We start from the raw sequence: 19,798 nt of genomic DNA, 5'->3' as shown, positions 1-19,798 counted from the left end.
GGCAAAATCCATACGAGAAGGGACATTGTTTAGTGTGCCCGCACCATGGCTAGACAAGCTAAAGTAAGAAGCACGGAGCGCCCAGCAAAAAAGAAACAAAGGCCGATGCGATGCCCATCTTCCGGGTTCTCGTCTTGCTCGCCTTCTGTGCTGTGGGCGAGACGGCGTCTCACCTTGAGGCACATGGACACCGAATTTCGAATGTGCGGTCTGGACGAGGCACGCACGTGTATGTACGAGTACAAATACAGGTATGAATGATGGAGTGCTTGTGTGCAGTACAGCTGCTGGGATGTTATATGTGACTGGTATATGTACCTTGGTGATTGGGCAGGCTGCATTGGATGCTCCACGGTCCACACCCTGTGTTTGCATGCGGCTGGCTGGCTCTTCTCCCATCACGTCCATGTATGTACCGATTCCTTTTTCATGTGTCAGTTGGCCCGCGTCGCCCGCCAGTCCGAACCAAAACGCCCAGGGCAGCGGCGGGTTTCTCATTCGCCCAATGGGTAAATCAAAAGGCCTTTTTGCCGGGGCGTCACCAAGTAAGACGGATTGATTGCCTGCTCAAGTCAAGGCAGGGAGAGGTGATGATGGTGCTAGTACGAGTAGCTTCTGTGAACGTTGCAATACATACGATACGATGCGTGTGTAGAGTAGAGTAGCGAGATAGACGGTGGGCCAAGGTTGAGGAATGCGGCAGCCCGGCATGAATCTGGTCTGTCTGTACGAGTACGGGCTTGTCTGTCTGAGGGAGCACTTGTTGAAATCAGACGTCTCAGCTCACCCACGTCCCACCTCTCAGGTCAATGGCACATTGCATCAAAGCCCGGTACTGCACATGTACTCGCATGGATTGATGCTCTTTCACAGCACAGCACTGCCCCTGGCACGGTCAGTCAACCAGAGGGCTTCCAGTTCCATGTCAGCTACTGCACTGTACTGTACAAGTCGTGTACTGAATGGAGGTGGTGCATTGGATGTATGGATGTACGTACTGTGGCCAAGAGCCGCACCAGAGTTGAGGCTGCAAGCAATGTACCTTGGTAGTCCTAAGGTATAGGACTTCCAATGCCATCGAAACCCAGAACAAAGGCACACTGCAGTCCAAAACCTTGCTCTTGAATCGCCTCATTCTCACTCACCTATCCTCTCACCTCCTCTCACCTCACCTCCCCCCCTCTGCTGCTGCGCCTTTGTCCACCACCTTACATACTCGGCACCTCGTACTACGATTTCCGAGCTCCTTGGGATTCCTTGCCTGTCTGTCTCAGCTCAGGGTCCCGTCGATTCTAGTTCCAAGCCATCAATCCTAGCCCAGCCCCAGTCCCCACGCTGTCTGTTCGCGGCCCTCGACGGCGAACAAGAATAGTTCAAAAGCCACCAGGTCCGCTTCATTCAACCTCTTGTTTCAACCCCCCCGCTTCCGGTCCGCAATTGATCCTCTTCCTCTACCCATCCAAGCTGCCTTGTCTTGTTTCTCGCCCTTTCGCCCTTCTGCCGTTCCATCGTCGTTCCCCCCCGTCTGGTAGCCGGACAAGCTCGCAAACTACGGCCGGGCATTTTTATAAATCGGGACCCTACCAGCTCGGCACTTGGCCCTCTTTTGTCCGTGACTCCGTCTGCCCATCCTATCGCTTTTAACTTTTCACGACTCCAGGAAAGCGGCCATCCAGCCATCGAATGGGTGGAGCCCGAGATCTGCAATATCCCACGCCATTGCGATACCGGCATAGCTTCGTCAAGTAAAGCAGCACTAACGCATCGAGTCCTGGGTTGCCGTACTTCCCTTCTCCTTTGTCTCCGTGCCTCCAATTATTCAGCTTGCTATCAAAAAACATCCCTTGTCGAGCTGGACTCTTGTCAGCTCGTCCTTGCTTCCGAGTCAAGTTGGGCCGGCCTCCGTCAACTCAGCCACCATCCTCGACCTGCTCACGAGAGCCCCGGGCTCTGGATCTCCTCGTTTCGAGTCCTAGACGACGAATTTCATTGCTACTGTCTTGCAGCATCTTTGTCTAGGCCCGCTGCGCACGTCTCCCTCATGCGTGGAATGCCAACGAGATGACGTCCCTGGAAGATGCTCGCGAGAGCTCTCAGACTCGAGCATCCCAGTCCGCTCCGGCTCCCTCTTCCGCTGCCCACGATGCTCCGCGAGGTCCGCCGGATCTCGATCCCGACCTCGTAGCCTCTATGAAAGATCGAGGGTCGTCCAAGGCTGCCACGGCAGACATGAACGGCCGTGTCGATCAGAGTCCTCGCTCCATGGGCGGTGGACGATTCCTCAGAGACCCTGGCGATGGAGTCCGTTCCAAATCCCAAAGCCCATTTCGACTCTCCATGCCTTCAATATCGCCCGGCCAAGTTGCCTTTTCCGCGATGCAGTACCTGCCTGTCCCCGTCATCGTACTAAACAACCTCAAGACCGTTGTACTCGCCAATGAGGCCATGGGGAGAATGCTCGGCATCATTTCTGATGACTTGAGCGATGAGGATGCGTCGGCGACGATGGACAAGTTGCGTGGTCAGACCCTCTCACAGGTAGGCATTGATATGATTCAGGATGGCCGTCCTGTATGGGTTACATGGGAGGCTTTCCTCGACACCTTAATCACTGAAGTCGGCGTACGGCCATCAGTCTCGAACCATCAACGACGACCGTCTCATCTTGGACCCAGCGGCGATGCCACGCCAACTGCCACCATGGCTCTTGCGCAGGCGACCGACCAGGCCAAGCACATCGAGCGACCGACCCAGGATGCGACAGTAGAAGTCATCATCACTAGAAAAGACATCACCAAAACCACCTTCAACAGCCGATACAAGGCAAAAGAATCCGAATACCACGCCTTTGCCAAAATGATCATTACCGTCTGGGAAATTGAGGATAAGCAAACCTTCTTTACTTTGACCTTCACCAACGCCCAGTCCGCTCCGTCGATGCCGCTTAGCAGCCGAAGAGCTATTGCTCGATCCAGCATCCTTGAAGCTGTCGAGAAGAAAACCATCTCCACCTCGAATGCATCGTCTGTCGCCTCCAGTCGAGACTCTACTTCTCCCCTGTTTTACAGTCCGGGCGTCATCACCATCTCTTCGAGTCCCTTCCCTCCCATGGGACCTCCGACTGTTGCGTCACATTCGCAAGCAAGCACGCCTTCGGTGTTACAAAAAATGATTAGGATGAAGGACGCTCTCATCGACAGTACGCAGATGCCCGTCGTTGCCATGTGGAAGGATGGCAGCGTAACATTTCCAAACAAGGCTGCGAGACAGCTCTTCCCTGTCGATGCCGATCTCGACTCGTCTGGCGATGGCTTTAACCTGCTAGAGAAGTGGGAAGTATATAATGAAGATTTCACGAGGCAGCTAGATGTCAGCGAGTATCCAATCTCCATTCTACTTAGGACAGAGACGCCATTCGCCAGCAAGCGTATAGGCATGTACGCACGCAACGGGAAGAAAATCATATTTGATGTGTTGGGAGAAGGCATCTACGATGAGACAACACACGAATTCCTCGCTGGTATTGTAACTGGCCGTGATGTGACTATGATGAGGGAGGAAATCACTCATATCAAAGAGCGCGACGAGGAGCGGTTCAAGATCATTTGCGACGCCATGCCACAGCTTGTATGGACGGCACGTCCGGACGGAATGCACGATTTCTTCAATACGAAATGGTACACGTATACCGGCCTGAATCCTGAGCAGTGCATTGGCCTGGCTTGGCAAGCCGCCATTCATCCCGACGACAACCCCGAGGCTCGCTCTCGGTGGAGTCACTCCCTAGAAACAGGAGATCCCTATGTCATGGAGTATCGTTGCCTTAGTAAGGAGGGAGAGTGGAGGTGGTTTCTCGGCCGTGCCCTCGCTGTGCGCGACAAGGAAACGGGCAAGATTGAGAAATGGTTCGGTACGTTTGAGCCTCCTTGATACGAAAATTGAGTATCAATGGAAACTAATCTTTTTAACAGGAACTTCTACCGACATCCACGAGAGCATGCAGACAAAGTTGAGTGCTAAGCGTACTCGCCAGCAGTTGCTCAGCGTGATTGCCCACTCACACGTCACCATCTTTACTGTTGACCCCGAACGCCGAGTAACGATGCTGGAGGGCGCCTTGATCTGGAATAGCGCCTCCGACGATAACCATGAGAAGAGCAGGTGGTTTGTTGGAGAGAACATGTATACCGTTTTCAACCGAATCTCTGGACGAGAGCTCGATGAAGAACGCCTAAAGTGGCTTCAGCCCATTGAGGACATTCTCGAAGGCCGGAGTAATGAGGATGTAAAGGAGCATGGACTTGGTGAGTTGAGAAAAATTAGACATCCTTTAGAGAATGGCAATAGAAAGATGCGGCAAACTAACCGTTGAGGGGTTACAGATGATCGCTGGTATCGAACTCGATTTCACCCGATGCTCGGAAAAAAGACCAAAGATGGCATGGCTACCAAGGAGACATGTGTTGATGGGGCCATTGGCGTAATAATGGATGTCACCGAACTCAAGGTCAGAGGCGAAGCCTTGCGAGAGCAATCTAAGGAGAAGCGTCGCGCAATGGCAAACGAGGCTGCCGCCAAAGAAGCTACAAGGCTAAAGAGTCAATTTCTGGCCAACATGTCTCACGAAATCAGGACGCCCATTACAGGAGTTCTTGGCATGGCAGAATTGTTGAGCGATATGGAACTGACTCAAGAGCAGCGTGAATATGTTGACAACATTCAAAGCTCTGCGACATCGCTGCTCACGGTAATCAACGATATTCTGGATTTTTCAAAGGTGGAATCGGGTCGCTTGGACATTGAAGAAGTCCAATTTTCTCTCTCTCACATTGTGCAAGATGTGCGGAAGATGCTCAAGTTTGCTGTTGAGCGGAAAAATCTAGACTTTCGATCTGACGTGGGCAAAGATATTGCCAATGAACGTGTCGTCCTTGGTGACCCCGGCAGGTTGCGGCAAATCATTACCAATCTCCTCACGAATAGCATCAAGTTCACCAATCAAGGATATGTCAAGTTTTCGGTGGTAAAGGAGCGTGAAACAGCCGAGACAATCGAGGTTCGCTTTGTCATTGAAGACTCGGGAATTGGCATCGAGGAGGAAGTCCGCAAGAAGCTCTTTAAGCCGTTCAGCCAAGGAGACCCGTCTACGGCGCGAAAATTTGGCGGTACTGGACTGGGATTGACAATCTGCAAGAATCTGCTGGACCTGATGAATGGCCGCATCAAATTGGAATCAAACGTGGGATCGGGCACGAAAGCAACGTTTTGGATCCCCTTTATGAAGCCAACGGGAGCGCCAGCTCCCACGCTGGTAGAACCTGGAGCCATCCCCGATCGCCTGCAATCTGAGTTGAGCCTCTCATGCAACAGCTCAGAATATGAACAGATGACGGGCGCCTCCCAAGGCTCAGAGGGCATTACGAGTAACTCTGGCGGCAAATCTCGTCGGCGCGCATCCCTTCGGACACCCCCTCCCGCAGAGCAAGAGCTGCCTCTGTCTGAACGATCACGATTGCATATCTTGGTGGTAGAGGATAAGTAAGTGTTTTACCTTGGGATCGCCTCTCCAGTATGTCTTTATTGCAGTCAGATGCTAATATACTCCCGCTCATTTTAGCCCGGTAAATCAGAAGATCGCGACACGTACAATTGGAAAACTTGGCTTCCAGGTCTCGGCGACTTGGAATGGCAAAGAGGCGCTGGATTACATGATTGGGGCGTCGAAAGGCCAAAATAAAATGCCGGACATTATACTGATGGATGTGCAGATGCCCATCATTGATGGCTACAAATGCACCCATCTTCTGCGACATCATCTTCCATACAAAACCCTCGTTCAAAACGTGCCCATCGTGGCCATGACTGCGTCTGCAATCCACGGGGATCGCGAGAAGTGCACTAAAGCCGGCATGGACGACTACCTAGCGAAACCGGTTACGATGAAGGTGTTGGAGAAGATGCTGATTAGGTGGTCCATCACACGGCGTCGCCCCCAAGCGGGGCCGCCGGCCTCTGATTGCTCTGAAATGGGTGAGCATTGTGATAATGCGGATATCCCGCATCTGGGCATCGAAGAGAACGATCCATCTCCGCTTTCAGCATCTGAAGAATTTCATACTAGCCCAATCACGCCTCGGCCACTTACGACCAACGGAGGGCCTGAGCCTTCGCCATTTGATTCGGCTATTGCCGTTGAGCTGTCACCCCCAGTTCGTCGACTTGAAGATGAAAAGGAATGGTCGAATATGCTCCATGAGACGAAGCTCATTGATGCGGCTGGAGGTGTACCGGCCGACCTCCGAAACAACTCTCTTCCCGAACCGGGTGCAGGAGAGGCTTTGACTGAAGAGAATGTCAATAAGCTGGAGAACGGGACCGGGACCGGGACCGGGACGGGGGTTTAATCTCCCTCTCCTTTATAAACGCAAACTCCACGGCAATATTTTGTTTTTCATGTTGCTTTGAACAAAAGTTTTGGCTTCTTTTGATTGAAAGAAGCATCTGCCCCCGGGCAATTTATGCAACTCGCATCCTTATAAGATGCTGAAATCTCACGATTACGACTTTTTGGGTGTCTTTTTTTCTTCGTTCATTTTTTTTTTACTACGATATTCCTTGCTCTAAAGGAGGCGTTCACTAGGAGGACAGGCTGGAATTTTTTTTTGGGTTGAAAAAGGATAAGTATAGCATGCGCGCACAAAGGAATAGGCTGGTGCCATTATGATCATCCAACGACAGTGGAATATTACAAGCTCACGGGCTTTCTGGTCAAGGATAAGGGGTAAATGGTTTGTAGATGGATTCTCTATGTTTTCTCTTGTGTTTTCTTTCTTTCTTTTAGGGGCTGTACTTACATGCGGAGCGAAATCTTGCTTTTGTTGTCCATGATAGAATGGGAAAAGGAAAGGACTTTGAAATTTATGGGACTTTGAGGTAAAAGGGATATGGAGCTGGGATGAGCGCATATATATGCTGGATGAAAAGGATTCGACGATTTGCTGGACTTTAAGGGCCTGTATCTATGCCTGAAAATCGGAATGTTTTAATACGTCAATATATAACTACAAATACGATATATACGCACCGATTTTATTGGAAATGTTATATGATTTCGGCCAAGTCAAGGCGTGAGGAGATTGCGTGTAAATTGGGAGGCATGCCAAGGTACACCTTTGGTAGGCTATTACTGGGCACTCTTCAGCATTAGATCGGTATACGGACCTGGAGTTTGAGTACGGAGTACGGAGTACATGCAAAGTGATGAGGACTTTAGAGGAAATTAGTAAGAGGCAGTTTGTGCCTTGTATTTTAGGCCACAAATTGCACAGTGCAAGCACGGCTTTTAGCGTTGTCGAACATGACATTTTTTTTCAACACCCAGAGAATTGATTGCAAGTATTGCTCGAGCCCCTCGCACTTGACAACCGCCGAGAGTTTGCCTGGCGCAAATTCAGACAGTGAAAGAAGGAACAGCATTTTCGAACCGGATCTTTCCTACCACATCCCCGAACGCAGACAAAAGGAGAAGCAATCGAGCGACTCTCTTTCCCACGCCGCCACCGCAAGTTTTTCTGCTTGCCTCTTCACATCCCACCGCCGCTGCCCCGCGATTTTGACTCCCGCCTCTGAAAGCTCCAAATTTTCAGCTTTCTCTTTTTCTCTTCTTCCTTCTTCAACTCTTTCGCAATCCAACCAACCACACGAAACAGAATCACAGCCCCGACAAGCACAATGGCTGCCGCTGCGATTGACACACCGAACATGGACCAGCAGGTCGACCTTTCCACCATCCCCATCTCCCCCAGCGACGGCGAGCACGGGAGCACCGAGGCCAAGGATGACGGAAAGCCTGTGACTGTGTTCCACGACAAGGACAACTTCACCGTCAAGCACCCTCTCCAGAGCAAGTGGACTCTGTGGTTCACCAAGCCACCCAGCGGAAAGGTACGGACTGTCAAAATGGAGCAGGCATTGAGCTGGCCGAATTTCGGTTTACGTTTTTGCCTTGATGAGGAGACGGAGCTAACATTTTGTTGCTTTTTGCTGTAGGGCGACAACTGGAATGACCTGCTGAAGGAGGTCATCACCTTTGACTCGGTTGAGGAGTTCTGGGGCGTATACGTAAGTCCATCCTTTGCCCACGGTCCTTACCATTATGCTGTGTTTCCCACTGCTGACTCTTGCATTGTGCAGAACAACGTTGCTCCTGTTTCAGAACTTGCTCTCAAGTCCGACTATCACCTGTTCAAGGCTGGCGTTCGCCCTGAGTGGGAAGACCCCCAGAACAAGCACGGTGGCAAGTGGTCCTACCAGTACAAGGACAAGCGCAATGTCGACGTCGATCGCCTCTGGCTCCAGGTCATGATGGGCGCCATCGGTGAGACCCTCGAAGAGGAGGAGGATGGTGAGGTCATGGGCGTTGTTGTGAACGTCCGCAAGGGCTTCTACCGTATCGGTGTCTGGACTCGCACCATCGGAAAGAGCATTCCCGGACGAGGCGACGGAGACGTTGCTGGCGGAAAGGGCCGAAGCGGAGAGAAGGGTAAGGACATTCTCCTGTCTATTGGTCGGAGATTCAAGGATACCCTCGAACTCCCCGCCAACGAGCAGGTCGAGTTCTCTGGCCACACCGACAGCGCCCACGCCGGTAGCACCAGAGCCAAGGCCAAGTACGTCGTGTAAACGCTTGAGACGATAATTTTTTCTACAATAGAAGTAGAAAAGGGTCACATTTATTACACCTACCGCAACGAGATATCTAGCACAGCCCCGGTATACGGCATCTCTCTTGAGGTCTTTCCACCATGGGTTGAAAAGGCCGGTCCGGAAGGGGCAGGTGTGGTTGGAGGCATGATTAACTTTTTTCTTTTGTCGGATTCGGGTCGGGGTTTGCGCACGGCAAGGCTTGGGCTTGGCTTCTCGGGCAACTAATGACTCTGAGACGATGGCATATTTCTCACATCTCATGACGGCGTTAGCTCAGGAGCTTTCGTTTTTATTTTGTTTTCCATGTTGAAACTCGTCGAGAAGACCGCACGAGAGGGCAGATGCGGTCGGCGAGGAAGCAAACAAGGAACTTTTACCTAAAAATAGATGTTTGATGTTTAGGCCAAGAATGATGTGCTATTTTTATATGCATTTTTTTTATTCAAGATAATTTTTTTAACCATCTAATGTGCTGCGGCTAACAGCACAACCTTGTGACTTCCTGCTAGGTAGCCCTTGAACCCCCCCCAAGTCTCTCCAACATCTGGTTAATTAGATGTTTGCTTACAGCTATCTACATGTATCTGACCCCCTTCTATCCCACACACCAACACCATAGCTAGGTAATTCACAAGGGTAATCAAAAACGGCAAAAAACATCGTTTCCGTGAGAAATAAAAAGAAGGCTCATGCTTCATCGCCACTGTGCTCATCGGCAAAAATGGCCTTGACAAGCTGCTTTTTGTTGATCTTGCCCATGGCGTTGCGCGGGATGCTCTCGACCACCTTCATGACTTGCGGGATCTTGTAGTTTGCGAGACGGCTCTTGAGGGCGCGGCGCATCTCCAGGGCCGACCACTTCTCTGCGACGGAGCGGTCCAAGACGATGACGGCGCCGACCTTGTGGCCCCACGAGCCGCTGGGCACGGCGACGACGGCGGCCTCGGCGACCTGCGGCAGGGAGAGGAGCTCGCGCTCGACCTCGAGGGCGCTGACCTTTTCGCCGCCCGTCTTGATGATGTCGGCGGACTTGCGGCCCTGGATGAAGTACAGGGGGCCCTGGGCCCAGGGCTGGGCGGCGGAGTTGAGGCCCGCGGTCGAGACGGGGCGGCGGACGGCGACGTCGCCCGTCTTGAACCAGGCGCCGTTGCCGTCCGGGTCGGGAGCTGTAAACTCCTTTTCGGTGGCCGCTGGGTTGCGCCAGTATTCCTTGAAGATGGTGGGACCGCGGAGCTGGATCTCGCCGGAGCGCTCGCGGCCTTGGGCGTCGAGTTCCTGGCCGGGAAGGATTACTTCTGCGGTATCGACGTCCACGAGGCGGGCCTGGACGGAGGGCAGGGGCCAGCCGACGGAGGCGTCGACGCGGTCAGCGAAGGATAGGCCGCAGGAGAGCGCCATACCGACTTCGGTCATACCATAGCGCTCCAGGAGGACGTTGCCGTTGCTGAGGGATGCCCAGGCCGTTTTGATCGGAGTGGGAAGGGCGGCCGATCCAGAGATGTTGATGCGCATGTTGGAGGGGGAGACGGCCTGGCGAGCGGCATCCTGGATGGAAGGGGGCAGGGACTTGTGGCTATTGAGGAGACGGCTATAGATGGTTGGGACCGCGGTGAAGAAGGTGACTTTGGGCTTGGAAGAAGACTTGGAGGCAGCGTCACCGTTGGTAGTGATGCCATTGCCGTTGGTAGTCTCGGATGAGGGGAGGTACGGGGCGGCAAGGCGATTCCAGACGGCATCGGCGTTGAAGGGGAACATGAACTCGATGGATGACCCGGCGAGTAGAGGCGTCAGGATGGCGTTGACGACGCCATGGATGTGGTGGAGGGGGAGAAGATGGAGGAGGTGATCCGCAGGAGAGTATTCCCAAGCTTCATGGAGAGAGCGGGCCTGGGCGGTTAAGACAGACTGGGGGAGCAAGACGCCTTTCTGGAGAATGATTCTTAGAACAAGGGATAGAACAGAGCGGGTGTTTAGGCGGTTCTTACCGGCTTGTTAGTCGTCCCCGACGTGTAGAGCATGAGACCAGCTTGCCCCGGGTTGGCATCGTCTTCCAAGGGAACATTCTCGCCCGTTGCAGCCGCACTTTCGGCATGCTTGGGTAGCTCCACGTGGGATGGCTTGGACGTTAAGTCTGCAGCCAAGACCTGCTGGGCCTTGGAGGCAAACTTGGGCGAGGACACGAGCAACGAGGCCTCGCTGTGGTTCAGGACATACTCTAGTTCGGGAATGGGAAAGGCGGGAGACAGTGGTACGGCTATTGAGCGTGCGGCCAGAATGGCTAGGAGAGTGACTGTTTAATGTCTCCCGCGGAAGAGGACGCGGGGGACATGGTATCAGCGAGTTGCGTCCTCGTATACCAGGTACATGAACGACACACATCAAGAACAAGCATTTTGATTCTTGATTTGTTGATGTGTGTTGTATTTTAAAGGGCTCGCTCACCTACGTAGTCGTAGCTATTCTCTACCAGAAGGGCCACCCTCTCGCCGTCCAGGTCATCGCCAGTGCTTTTGCCGCGAGCCTCGAGCAGCCGGGCCCTCGCTCGGCGCACGTCGCCAAGCAGCTGGCCGTAGGTGAAACGGCGGCCAGACAGCGAGTGGACCACGGCGAGGGCATCGGGATCGTGCCGAGCCACGGCTTCGAAGATGGCCAGACGAGGCAAGGCGGCAGACGTGGACGCCATCCTCATGCTGATGCTAGTGGCTGCTGCAGCTGAGGAGGAGAGAGAGAAGAGCGAGGCAGACAGGAGGGAGTGGGAAGAGGATGCAGGCGTGGCCCCGCAGCGACGGCATGGAAGCAGAGAAGAGGGGCCATGCGAGCGAAGCCGGGAGGCCAAGGCGAGACGCCGCAGGGCTGGTGAGGCCGAGAAGACGATCATTGATGTGATTGGGATGGGATGAGGGGGGAGGGGAGGGGATGGGGGAAGAGGATAGCCGGACCAGGCAAGGCAGGTGGATAAGCAGGGACTTGGTGATGAATGCTTTGGTGTATCTGCCGGTTAGTTGACAGTGTGGTATGGAATCAATGGATCCAACACTGATTGCAGTGACTGTGACTAGGACTGGCGAGACTAGAAACTGAGTCTAAGACTGAGACTGAGAGAGGCCGGCAAAGAACAAGCAAGCAGAGAGATGCAGCCAGCAAGAGGGGTAGAGCGTCGAGTCTCGAGACAGGGGGGTGGCCATGCGTTCTGCGGCCTCGTTTCCGGCCTTGTCGTGCTGCGCGTGCGAGTCAAGCAGCGTCCGGAACGAACCAGCGATCGGGCCAGTGCTGATGCGATGCTGGTGGTTGTTGGTGAAAGGATCAATGGCGCTGCTTCCAAGGGTTCCAAGGGTTCCAAGGGTTTGCACGAGGCAGAAGGATGGAACGTGGAATCGATTTTGACGGCTCGACTCGCGATTAGCCAGCGCTGACTAGGGAGCCAGATGTAGTGGCCGGGGCTCGCATCCGGGTCGGCACAGTTTCTGGGCCGCATGCTGGACGAGCCGCCGGAAGATCGGGCCCTGGGCGCCGTGGCCGGGGGGTTGTTGTGGCGAGTTGCTGGCTGCTGTGCGGCTTTCCCAGCGCTGTGCGTTTAGCGCTGTTTCAGCGGCCGAGTCCGCTAACAGCAAAGACGGGCTGGATTCATGTTACTAGACGTCACGTTCCGACTGGCCATGTTCAGATCCAATAGCATTTGATCAATCCATTTACATGTGCTCATGTCTACATGCACCTTGCGGTCAAGCCATATCTTCAAGTAGGGGTTGCACAACACCACGCACAGCAGCAGTCTGGACTTTGTGTGTGTTGCACAAAGCCACGGGATCAAACGATTGCGATTTGGTCAAATGGCCGCACGCTTCCTGACCTCAACTCTGTTGGTGTTAGTGGCAGGCTAGCAGGGACCGAGGCCAGTCGAGACGAAAAAGCAAATAGGCGGGAGAAATATCACAAAAAGGCGGAGAGGAAATAAGCAGAGGCCTTTTGCTCCTTGGCCCCGTCCCCCATACGGTCCATACCCGAGCCAGAGAAAAGACTGAGAAAAAAAAAAGGTCAAGGTGCAGAGTGAGCGGGGACCGCCACTTTCTGGTTGAGAGCAGGGGTGTTGCAAGGCAATAGGGCGGTCACTGAAAAAGAGGAGGCGTGAGAAGCATGGGCCAACCAGCATCCCGACTTTTGCCAGAAGATCTGCTGTCAGTCACGTTAGGTTCGGCGATGGGTTTAGGTAGTTTAGCGACCCGGCCGGCTGGAGACTGGCGGCGAGCGGGATGGGATGAGGGAGTTGATCTTGATCACGGTGTGTGCAAAGTGACACGGGTTGGGTTACATGGAGATGAGATGAGATGGCCTAGGACACAGACAAGACACAGACAGTGGGAGACGGTACTATTTGATTCATCTTACTCTCTCCGAGACGCCTAAAACTTGTCCCGTTGGCATGTAAGGGAGAGAGTGTGAAGAGCGCACAGAGAAAAAAAAAATTGCTTCCTCACATGCACAGACATGATATCCGATCCATTTAGCTGCAGGCGGACGGCGTATTACTTACTCCCTACAAGGTACCAGTACTGTACTGCCAGGTACCTGCAATTCCCAATTCCATCCCATGCCATGGCTGGCAGAACAAAACACAAGATGACCTGTAACACCGCCTGCCTTGCAGGTCGGCACGGGTACATGTACGAGTATTACATGTAGGTGCTCCCAAAGTGAGGCTGCTGCAGCAACTGGTAAGGTACTTGCAGATACCTCCTGAGCATCAGCATGGCAATTTTGATCTTCTCCCCAACATCTCTCCATGCCGCCTCTCCACCGCGCTCGCGTGGTTGCACCGCCAGAAGGGCCCCCTTGACGGGCTCGCATACAAGCACAGGCACTACTGCGTACTACTTTATACTGCCTGTTGACCAGATGCTACCTCATCACATCACGGCTCGATCGAGACGGTGGACATGAGCTAAAAAGGGCGGTCTCCCATCCCGACCAGGTGGGTGGTGCGTGGCACCCGGACTGGCCCAATTGCCGGGCGAGGACACGCAGCAAGCAAAGCAAGCAGCCCTGCAGGCAGAGACCCCCCTTGCCGATACTGGCCATGGACGGCTGAAGGAAGTCTTACAGGTGCCCGGACTAGAGAACACGAGGAAGAGGAGGTGAAGAGGCAGGCAGGCAAAAAGGAGAAGACGAGACGAGTGACGAAAGCATTGGGTTCTTGGTAGTCGGGCGTTTACGGCAAACTAGTACCTACCTTGGTGGCTTTTGGCGTCCTTTGTTTCATTTTACCGAGTATTACAAGCAGTATCAAAGAAGGGTAGAGCATCATGGATGTTTGGATCAACGCTGTCTCCCTGTCTGTCTGTCGAGAGAGACCGACTGGTGATGTGATGATGGCGGGATTAGGCATTGGTGCTTGTGCCGACTCCTGACTCCCGCCTGCTGCTACATACATCTGTCACGACTCCGTACCTCGTACAGCTCTCTGCTTCTAGCCGTGGCCTCCAAGCACTGTCGTTTGGTCGACCACTTGGGACCAAGACTGCAAAATGCAAGCAGCAGCATTTGGTCCTCCACAACGAGCATCAAAGAGAGGTCAAGCAGTGGCGCAACTAGCTTCGCACCATCTCGTCGACGGTCCAATTTTAGAACCAGTCCAGTCAAGTATGGATATCATATCACCAATAACACGTCGTACAGCAAGACAACGGGAGAATAAGAAAAAAAGGCAACCAGAGAAAGAAGAAAAAAAAAGAAAAAAGAGACAACAAAGGCTCCCCCCATCCCATGCAGCCATTCGGCCGTGCTGGGGGCGTGTGGGAATCCTTCCTGCGATGCCCCTTTCTCGGCCCCCCTGGCTGGTGCAACCACTTGCAACTTGGAATATGCAAAGCTGGAACCACGCCCAGCGTCCAGGAACCCGCCGCTTTTTTCCCTCGTCACCGCTCCATGGTTCCCGGGGCCTGTCGACGCCGTGATTGGATCGCCGCCACTCTGGAGGAGTCATGCATGGCGCACTGGTTCTCACCGACTTCACCGAATTTCACTTTGTTTGCCATGATTTAATAGTAGCCGGCCGCTGCTCTTTTCCGTCTGCCAGCCCGGCTCAAGACGCCTTATTTTCTTCTCTCCCATCTCTCTTCTCACTCTCACTCTCCATCTCACGCCTCCTTGCCTCTTTTTTACAGGCCAATTCTCTGCTGCCTTTTGCCTCCGTCATCCGGCTGTTGCTTGATTTTGCCCACTGTCAAAAAAATCTCGATTCTGCCGGCTCATAACCCGCGACCGCCTCTTACCAGCCAACTTCACACCAAGTCTCGTGATTTCCGTCTGGCGCACAGGGACCGCCAGCAGAGCCGCAACCAGCTCCACTAACAACGACAATCTTTTTTTCTTCTCTTCCTTCCAGAATCATGTATCGGCGATACGCTCTCGGCTTCTCCAACGTGAGCCGTCAACTTTCCACCATGAGCTCAACATCGGCAACTCCTCTGGAAGACGCAATCCGCGCCAAGGTTCGTGGGCTTTATTTTATTTTATTTAAGTACTGAATTAATTTCGCATGCTAACACTTTTGCTATAGCTGACCGCGGCTCTCAGCCCGATCACGCTGGAGATCTACAATGACTCGCACCTCCACTCTCACCACAAGGCCATGCAGGGCGTCACTTCCAAGGAAACGCACTTTCGGTATGTGTCTATGCACTAGCACCAAATCGCATTCCGTTGTTTCTGGCCTTACTAACGCCAAATTCCAGTCTTGTCATCATCTCTGACTCGTTCGCTGCCAAGATGCAGCCTGCAAGGCATCGAATGATCTACGCTCTGCTGCGGGATGAAATGGCCCAGGAGGGAGGCATCCACGCTCTCCAGCTGAGGACCCTGACCCCCGACGAGGAGAAGCGTCAGCAAAAGAAGAAGGCCGCCGAGGCAGCAGCCAAAGAAGCCGCCAAGGAGACCGAAAAGGCCGAGTCCAAGACGGAGCCGACAGAAGCTTAGATGCAGCGCTGGGAGTTGTGAATTTCGAATCAAACTTCTTACGTGAGGTACTTGATTCGCTCGCATCGACGATTCTACGACTGTCCCCGCCAAGGCCCGATATCGCAATGGTCCCAGGTGGACACAGCCATCCCTACCGCGTTGTATCAACGCAACGATTTTAATGCTTGCACGACGCGACATGAAATACTTCTCTAAACCATTTTCTTTGCTTCCTCCACTATCCACCATTTCGATTTTCAGACGCCAGGCATCAGTCAACAAACGGAATTAAGAAAAAAGATGAAAACCTCTCACAGGGCTATTGATGGCCATGTCATTTGCTTTTACCATACACATTTTGCATTCGGCATTTCAGAGACAACAAGAAAAAACGACTACAGAAAAAAAAAACTTGAATTACTGGCGTTAAAATATTCGCTGTGGTTTTGAAATATTTATTTATTTACCTTTCTGGAACGAGACGGATTAGATGGTTCGCTAGTACTCCTCAGGGAGTCGGTTGTTTTGTTTCTCTCACTCTATTACCTTTTTTTTTTTTTACTTCTTCTTTTCTTCTACTTTTCTTCATCACGGCCTTCTTTTGAGTAGACGGGTTTTTATCGGGGTGACAGATACGCGATATGGCCCGATGTTTTATTTTATTTTTTCCTTCATCAGTTTCTGAACATGTTACCCATGCATAACGCTGTCCCAGACCAAAATAGACCAGAACCAGATTCCTTTATGAAAATCAATACAAGGAAACAAAGATAGACATAATTGCTTCTCTCCCGTATCCCATTCTCAGTGATAATATCAGGGTATCATTCATCATTAGGGGCATATTCCCGAGTTCATTTCAGATATTTATAAACGCCCAATATATCGCTCTGGTTATCCAACCTTGCCTTTGTCATTATTTCTTGACCCAATGCTTGCATAATATACGTTTACATCATTAACCAATTCACTCCTCCTCATGCCCGTAATTCCATCTTTTCTTCCCAATTCAATAACTAGTTCTCGACGCCACCACCGAGAAAGCTCGTTGACGACGAAGAAGCCTTCTTCCGGAAATGTTCCTTCAGCCGCGCCCGCTCCTCGGTCGATCGCTTACGCAACTTCGGGATCGCCCGGCTGCTGGAGCTAGGCACGGAGCGGCCTCTAGGGACTAGCTTTCCGGCGTGGTCGGTTGAGCGGGGGAAGGATCTGGGGTTGGTAGACTTGGTCCGCTTGGTTGTTGATGAAGCGGGAGCTGTGGAGGGAGGGACGGGGATGGGGGGGATGGGGACGGGGGCGGGTTGGTGGCGTCTGGGGGAATGTCGTTGAGGCAATGTTAGCTCTCTGTGCGGCTGTAATTGCGGTTGTGACTGTGGTTCTGGTCGTGTTTCTGGCTGTGGCTCTGGCCGACGCCTTGATTGAGGTTGAGGCTCATGTGTGTGTGGTCGTGACCGAGATCGCGACTGTTGTCCTGATGTCGATTGTAGTACAAGTGGAAGGGCAGGAAAGTCAAAGTCGTCGCTCCCCAGCTCAGGGGATAAAGGCCGAGGAGGCGGTGGCGGGGCTGGTCGTGACGGTGCTGGCAACGATGGTGGTTTTCTCGTGGGCGGAGGGAGCTGTGGTTCGGTTCGGCTCTCTTCTGTCACGGTGATATCCATTGCATTGTCGCTGTCCAAATCCACGACACGCCTCTTACGTTGACGCCGACGCTCAGGCTCAGGCTCAGGTTCAGCCACAGGCACACGTTCAGGCTCCGGCTCCGGCTCCGGCTCAGGTTCTTCTTCCAGCTCCATCTCTACCCCTTGTTCTGGCTGTGGTTCTGATATTGGGCTCTCACTTGCCTCTTTAGAGGCATGAAGTATGGCCCTAACCCTTGCAGCATCCTCGGGATATGCGTTCAGAACAGCGCCGATGTTGCCTGAGTTTATACACATGCGGTTGAAAAGGATAGGGCCTTTTAGCATATTGAACCATTGGACAGCGGGGAGTGGTTCCTGGCCAGGGCCCGCGTTCTGGACATATGTCAAAAAGCCACTTGACCAGGCCCGGATGAAGTCATCATACAAATACTCGCGTATTGCCCTGTCTTCTTGAAGCATTTCTAGATAGACGCAGGCCTGAATAAAGGACAATAAGTTGCCCGAATGAACTGTGATGTAGTCGGGGTACGTAGCGGTGAAAGCGCTATAGGGTTCCGCGTGGTAACTTATAAATGCATTCATTCCTGCTGCCTGTATCCGATGTAGCTGCTGCATGGGAGTCTGGCGGGGAGGGGAGATATCTCGATTACTGACGCCACCCCGTTGCCCAGCCGTCCTATTCTGAGGGATAGTTTGCTTAGCAGCGAAGTTGTGCGGTGGAGGAGTAGGGGGCGGCGGAGATGGCGAGCTCTGGGGTCTATCGCCATGGTAAGGGGCTGAGTTACTCGAGCTCAGAGAAGCCGAATTGGGGACATTTTCCTCGGGAAGTGCTCGCGTGGAAGGCATGCGCTTGAGAGGACCCGGGTTCGTCGAACGCACAGTGACTTTTGGGCTATCCTCACTAAACTCAATCGGCTTCATTCGTCGTGATCGACCGTGGGCTGGATCAACTGGCAACACCGACGACTTTGGATCTTCAGACGAAGTACAAGCAGTAGAAGCAACCCGTGGCTGCGCGCATGTAGGCGTATTTGTAGTGGTGACCATACTTGTAACCAAGCTTGCGGGCTCCTGAGATGCCACTGTCAGATGCATCCGCGTAGCTACGGGGTTAATTGGTGCCTCGCGATTTATTGGGGCCTCGCGGCTTTCCTCCTGAGCTTGTGGGAGCTCCATCTCGAGATCCTCGGGCTCGCTGTCACTTGAAGAAGGGCTAGGACTCGGTGTACCATGGAAGAGCGGCGGCTGGGTGAGTGGTGCAGGCACCGGACTTGAGGGTGTCTCGTCAATGGGCGAACCGGCATCGGACATCTCATCGTCCTGCTGGGCTCTAGATTTCGCTGGAGACTGCGACCATGGTATCGGAACTCCCGGCGAAGACGGAGGTGCACTGTCTGATCTCGCTGGTGTTGAGCCGGGAGAATATCCATTCTGTCCGTCATGGTCATTGGTGGTGGGAGTAGGGTCAGGGTTTTCCTTGTCTTTAGGGTTCCCCTTCTCATTGTCGTCCTTGAGGCGAATAAAGGCTTCTTTCAGCGTTTTTAAAACGTGGCTCGGGACAGTTGCCAATCCGTGCGGCTCGTCTCTTTGGTCAACAGCCCACGGGTTTTCTAGCTCCAGCAGCGTCCTCTGGTCCTTGGGGATGTTGCTCAGGCTCCGGCGGCCCATCAGCTTGGAGACATCTTGGGCTGGCGAGGTCGTGACAGACATTGACGATGAATCCGGCGGCTGGTCGGGATTCATCTCATGCGCCGGCGGTGCATTTGCACCTCATCAGCAACAGAAGAGAGCTGAGCTGGTTGACCGTTGAGCAGTGCCGAGTCCCGCCAAACGAAGCTCAACAACGGCAGATTCGTCGGGCAATCCGAGGCAATTCGTTGGGCGCTGACAGGGCTTCCGATCCCATGACTCGAATGTCAAACACCATGCAAGCGAGCGGGACGTCGCAAAACGCGGTCCAGGAATTTTTTCTGGAGTTGAGGATTCAGATCGCGTCTTGGGAGTGGGGGTTCGCAGGGTGCTGGATTGGAAGATACAGAGCACGGGAACAGGCACTTGTACTAAATATACGGGGGATGTACGGGCGGCCTTAGCGCATGGCTGTTGCATGACAAGTATTCTGGTACAAGCGGTCCAGACCGCGATACCGCCGCCACCGCCTCTGCTGCTCATGCTGCTGCTGCTGGTGGAAGTACCCGGGTACCTGGCCGAGGACCGGTATCAGGTAGCAGCAGGTACCTTGTCGACGGGAGCCACGAGGATGATAACGAGCTTCCAAGAGGTGCTTAGGCCTTAGCAGTGACATTATCAAATCCGCAGTACTAAGCACTCGACGGGCAAAATATTGGATCGTTGCGCAGCTCTGCTCTCTAATCTCGAATAGGCGGTACTAGCAACATCGTCGGGCATCTGCCAAATCGGGCGGTGCCTCGTTGCCTCCCAACCACTGACGGCATTTGGAGCCCCTCGCCAACTGCTTCTGCCTGCATTTCATCTGC

General features: G+C 53.3%; 6 protein-coding genes across 6 annotated transcripts; 3 read left to right on the top strand and 3 right to left on the bottom strand.

Annotated features, from left to right (window-relative positions):
- Positions 1-2,229: 2,229 nt before the first annotated feature.
- Positions 2,230-6,404, top strand: M431DRAFT_83945 (hypothetical protein; the record flags this gene model as incomplete). The annotated part of the gene is made up of 4 exons (XM_024923373.1): positions 2,230-3,910; positions 3,972-4,304; positions 4,383-5,538; positions 5,618-6,404. The coding sequence occupies 4 exons, from the start codon at positions 2,230-2,232 to the stop codon at positions 6,402-6,404; spliced, it is 3,957 nt and encodes a 1,318-aa protein (XP_024775075.1).
- A 1,327-nt stretch (positions 6,405-7,731) lies between these two features.
- M431DRAFT_480934 (hypothetical protein) lies at positions 7,732-8,682 on the top strand (the record flags this gene model as incomplete). The annotated part of the gene is made up of 3 exons (XM_024915914.1): positions 7,732-7,944; positions 8,050-8,121; positions 8,194-8,682. The coding sequence occupies 3 exons, from the start codon at positions 7,732-7,734 to the stop codon at positions 8,680-8,682; spliced, it is 774 nt and encodes a 257-aa protein (XP_024775074.1).
- Positions 8,683-9,393: 711 nt separating this feature from the next.
- On the bottom strand, positions 9,394-11,389 carry M431DRAFT_83685 (hypothetical protein; the record flags this gene model as incomplete). The annotated part of the gene is made up of 3 exons (XM_024923339.1): positions 9,394-10,632; positions 10,692-10,996; positions 11,149-11,389. 3 exons carry the CDS (start codon positions 11,387-11,389, stop codon positions 9,394-9,396), a joined length of 1,785 nt encoding a protein of 594 aa, XP_024775073.1.
- A 291-nt stretch (positions 11,390-11,680) lies between these two features.
- M431DRAFT_399928 (hypothetical protein) lies at positions 11,681-12,338 on the bottom strand. The gene has a single exon (XM_024914863.1). It carries the CDS (start codon positions 12,179-12,181, stop codon positions 11,777-11,779), a length of 405 nt encoding a protein of 134 aa, XP_024775072.1. The 5' UTR covers positions 12,182-12,338; the 3' UTR covers positions 11,681-11,776.
- A 2,808-nt stretch (positions 12,339-15,146) lies between these two features.
- On the top strand, positions 15,147-15,678 carry M431DRAFT_82371 (hypothetical protein; the record flags this gene model as incomplete). Its single annotated transcript, XM_024923162.1, has 3 exons — positions 15,147-15,194; positions 15,263-15,369; positions 15,438-15,678. 3 exons carry the CDS (start codon positions 15,147-15,149, stop codon positions 15,676-15,678), a joined length of 396 nt encoding a protein of 131 aa, XP_024775071.1.
- Positions 15,679-16,676: 998 nt separating this feature from the next.
- Positions 16,677-19,043, bottom strand: M431DRAFT_493829 (hypothetical protein; the record flags this gene model as incomplete). Its single annotated transcript, XM_024917161.1, has 1 exon — positions 16,677-19,043. The coding sequence occupies one exon, from the start codon at positions 19,041-19,043 to the stop codon at positions 16,677-16,679; it is 2,367 nt and encodes a 788-aa protein (XP_024775070.1).
- Between the last annotated feature and the right edge of the window lie 755 nt (positions 19,044-19,798).

This window comes from Trichoderma harzianum (genome assembly GCF_003025095.1).
Source record: "Trichoderma harzianum CBS 226.95 unplaced genomic scaffold M431scaffold_5, whole genome shotgun sequence".
Classification (NCBI taxonomy): Eukaryota; Fungi; Ascomycota; class Sordariomycetes; order Hypocreales; family Hypocreaceae; genus Trichoderma; species Trichoderma harzianum.
This window is presented reverse-complemented; position numbering and strand designations above follow the sequence as displayed.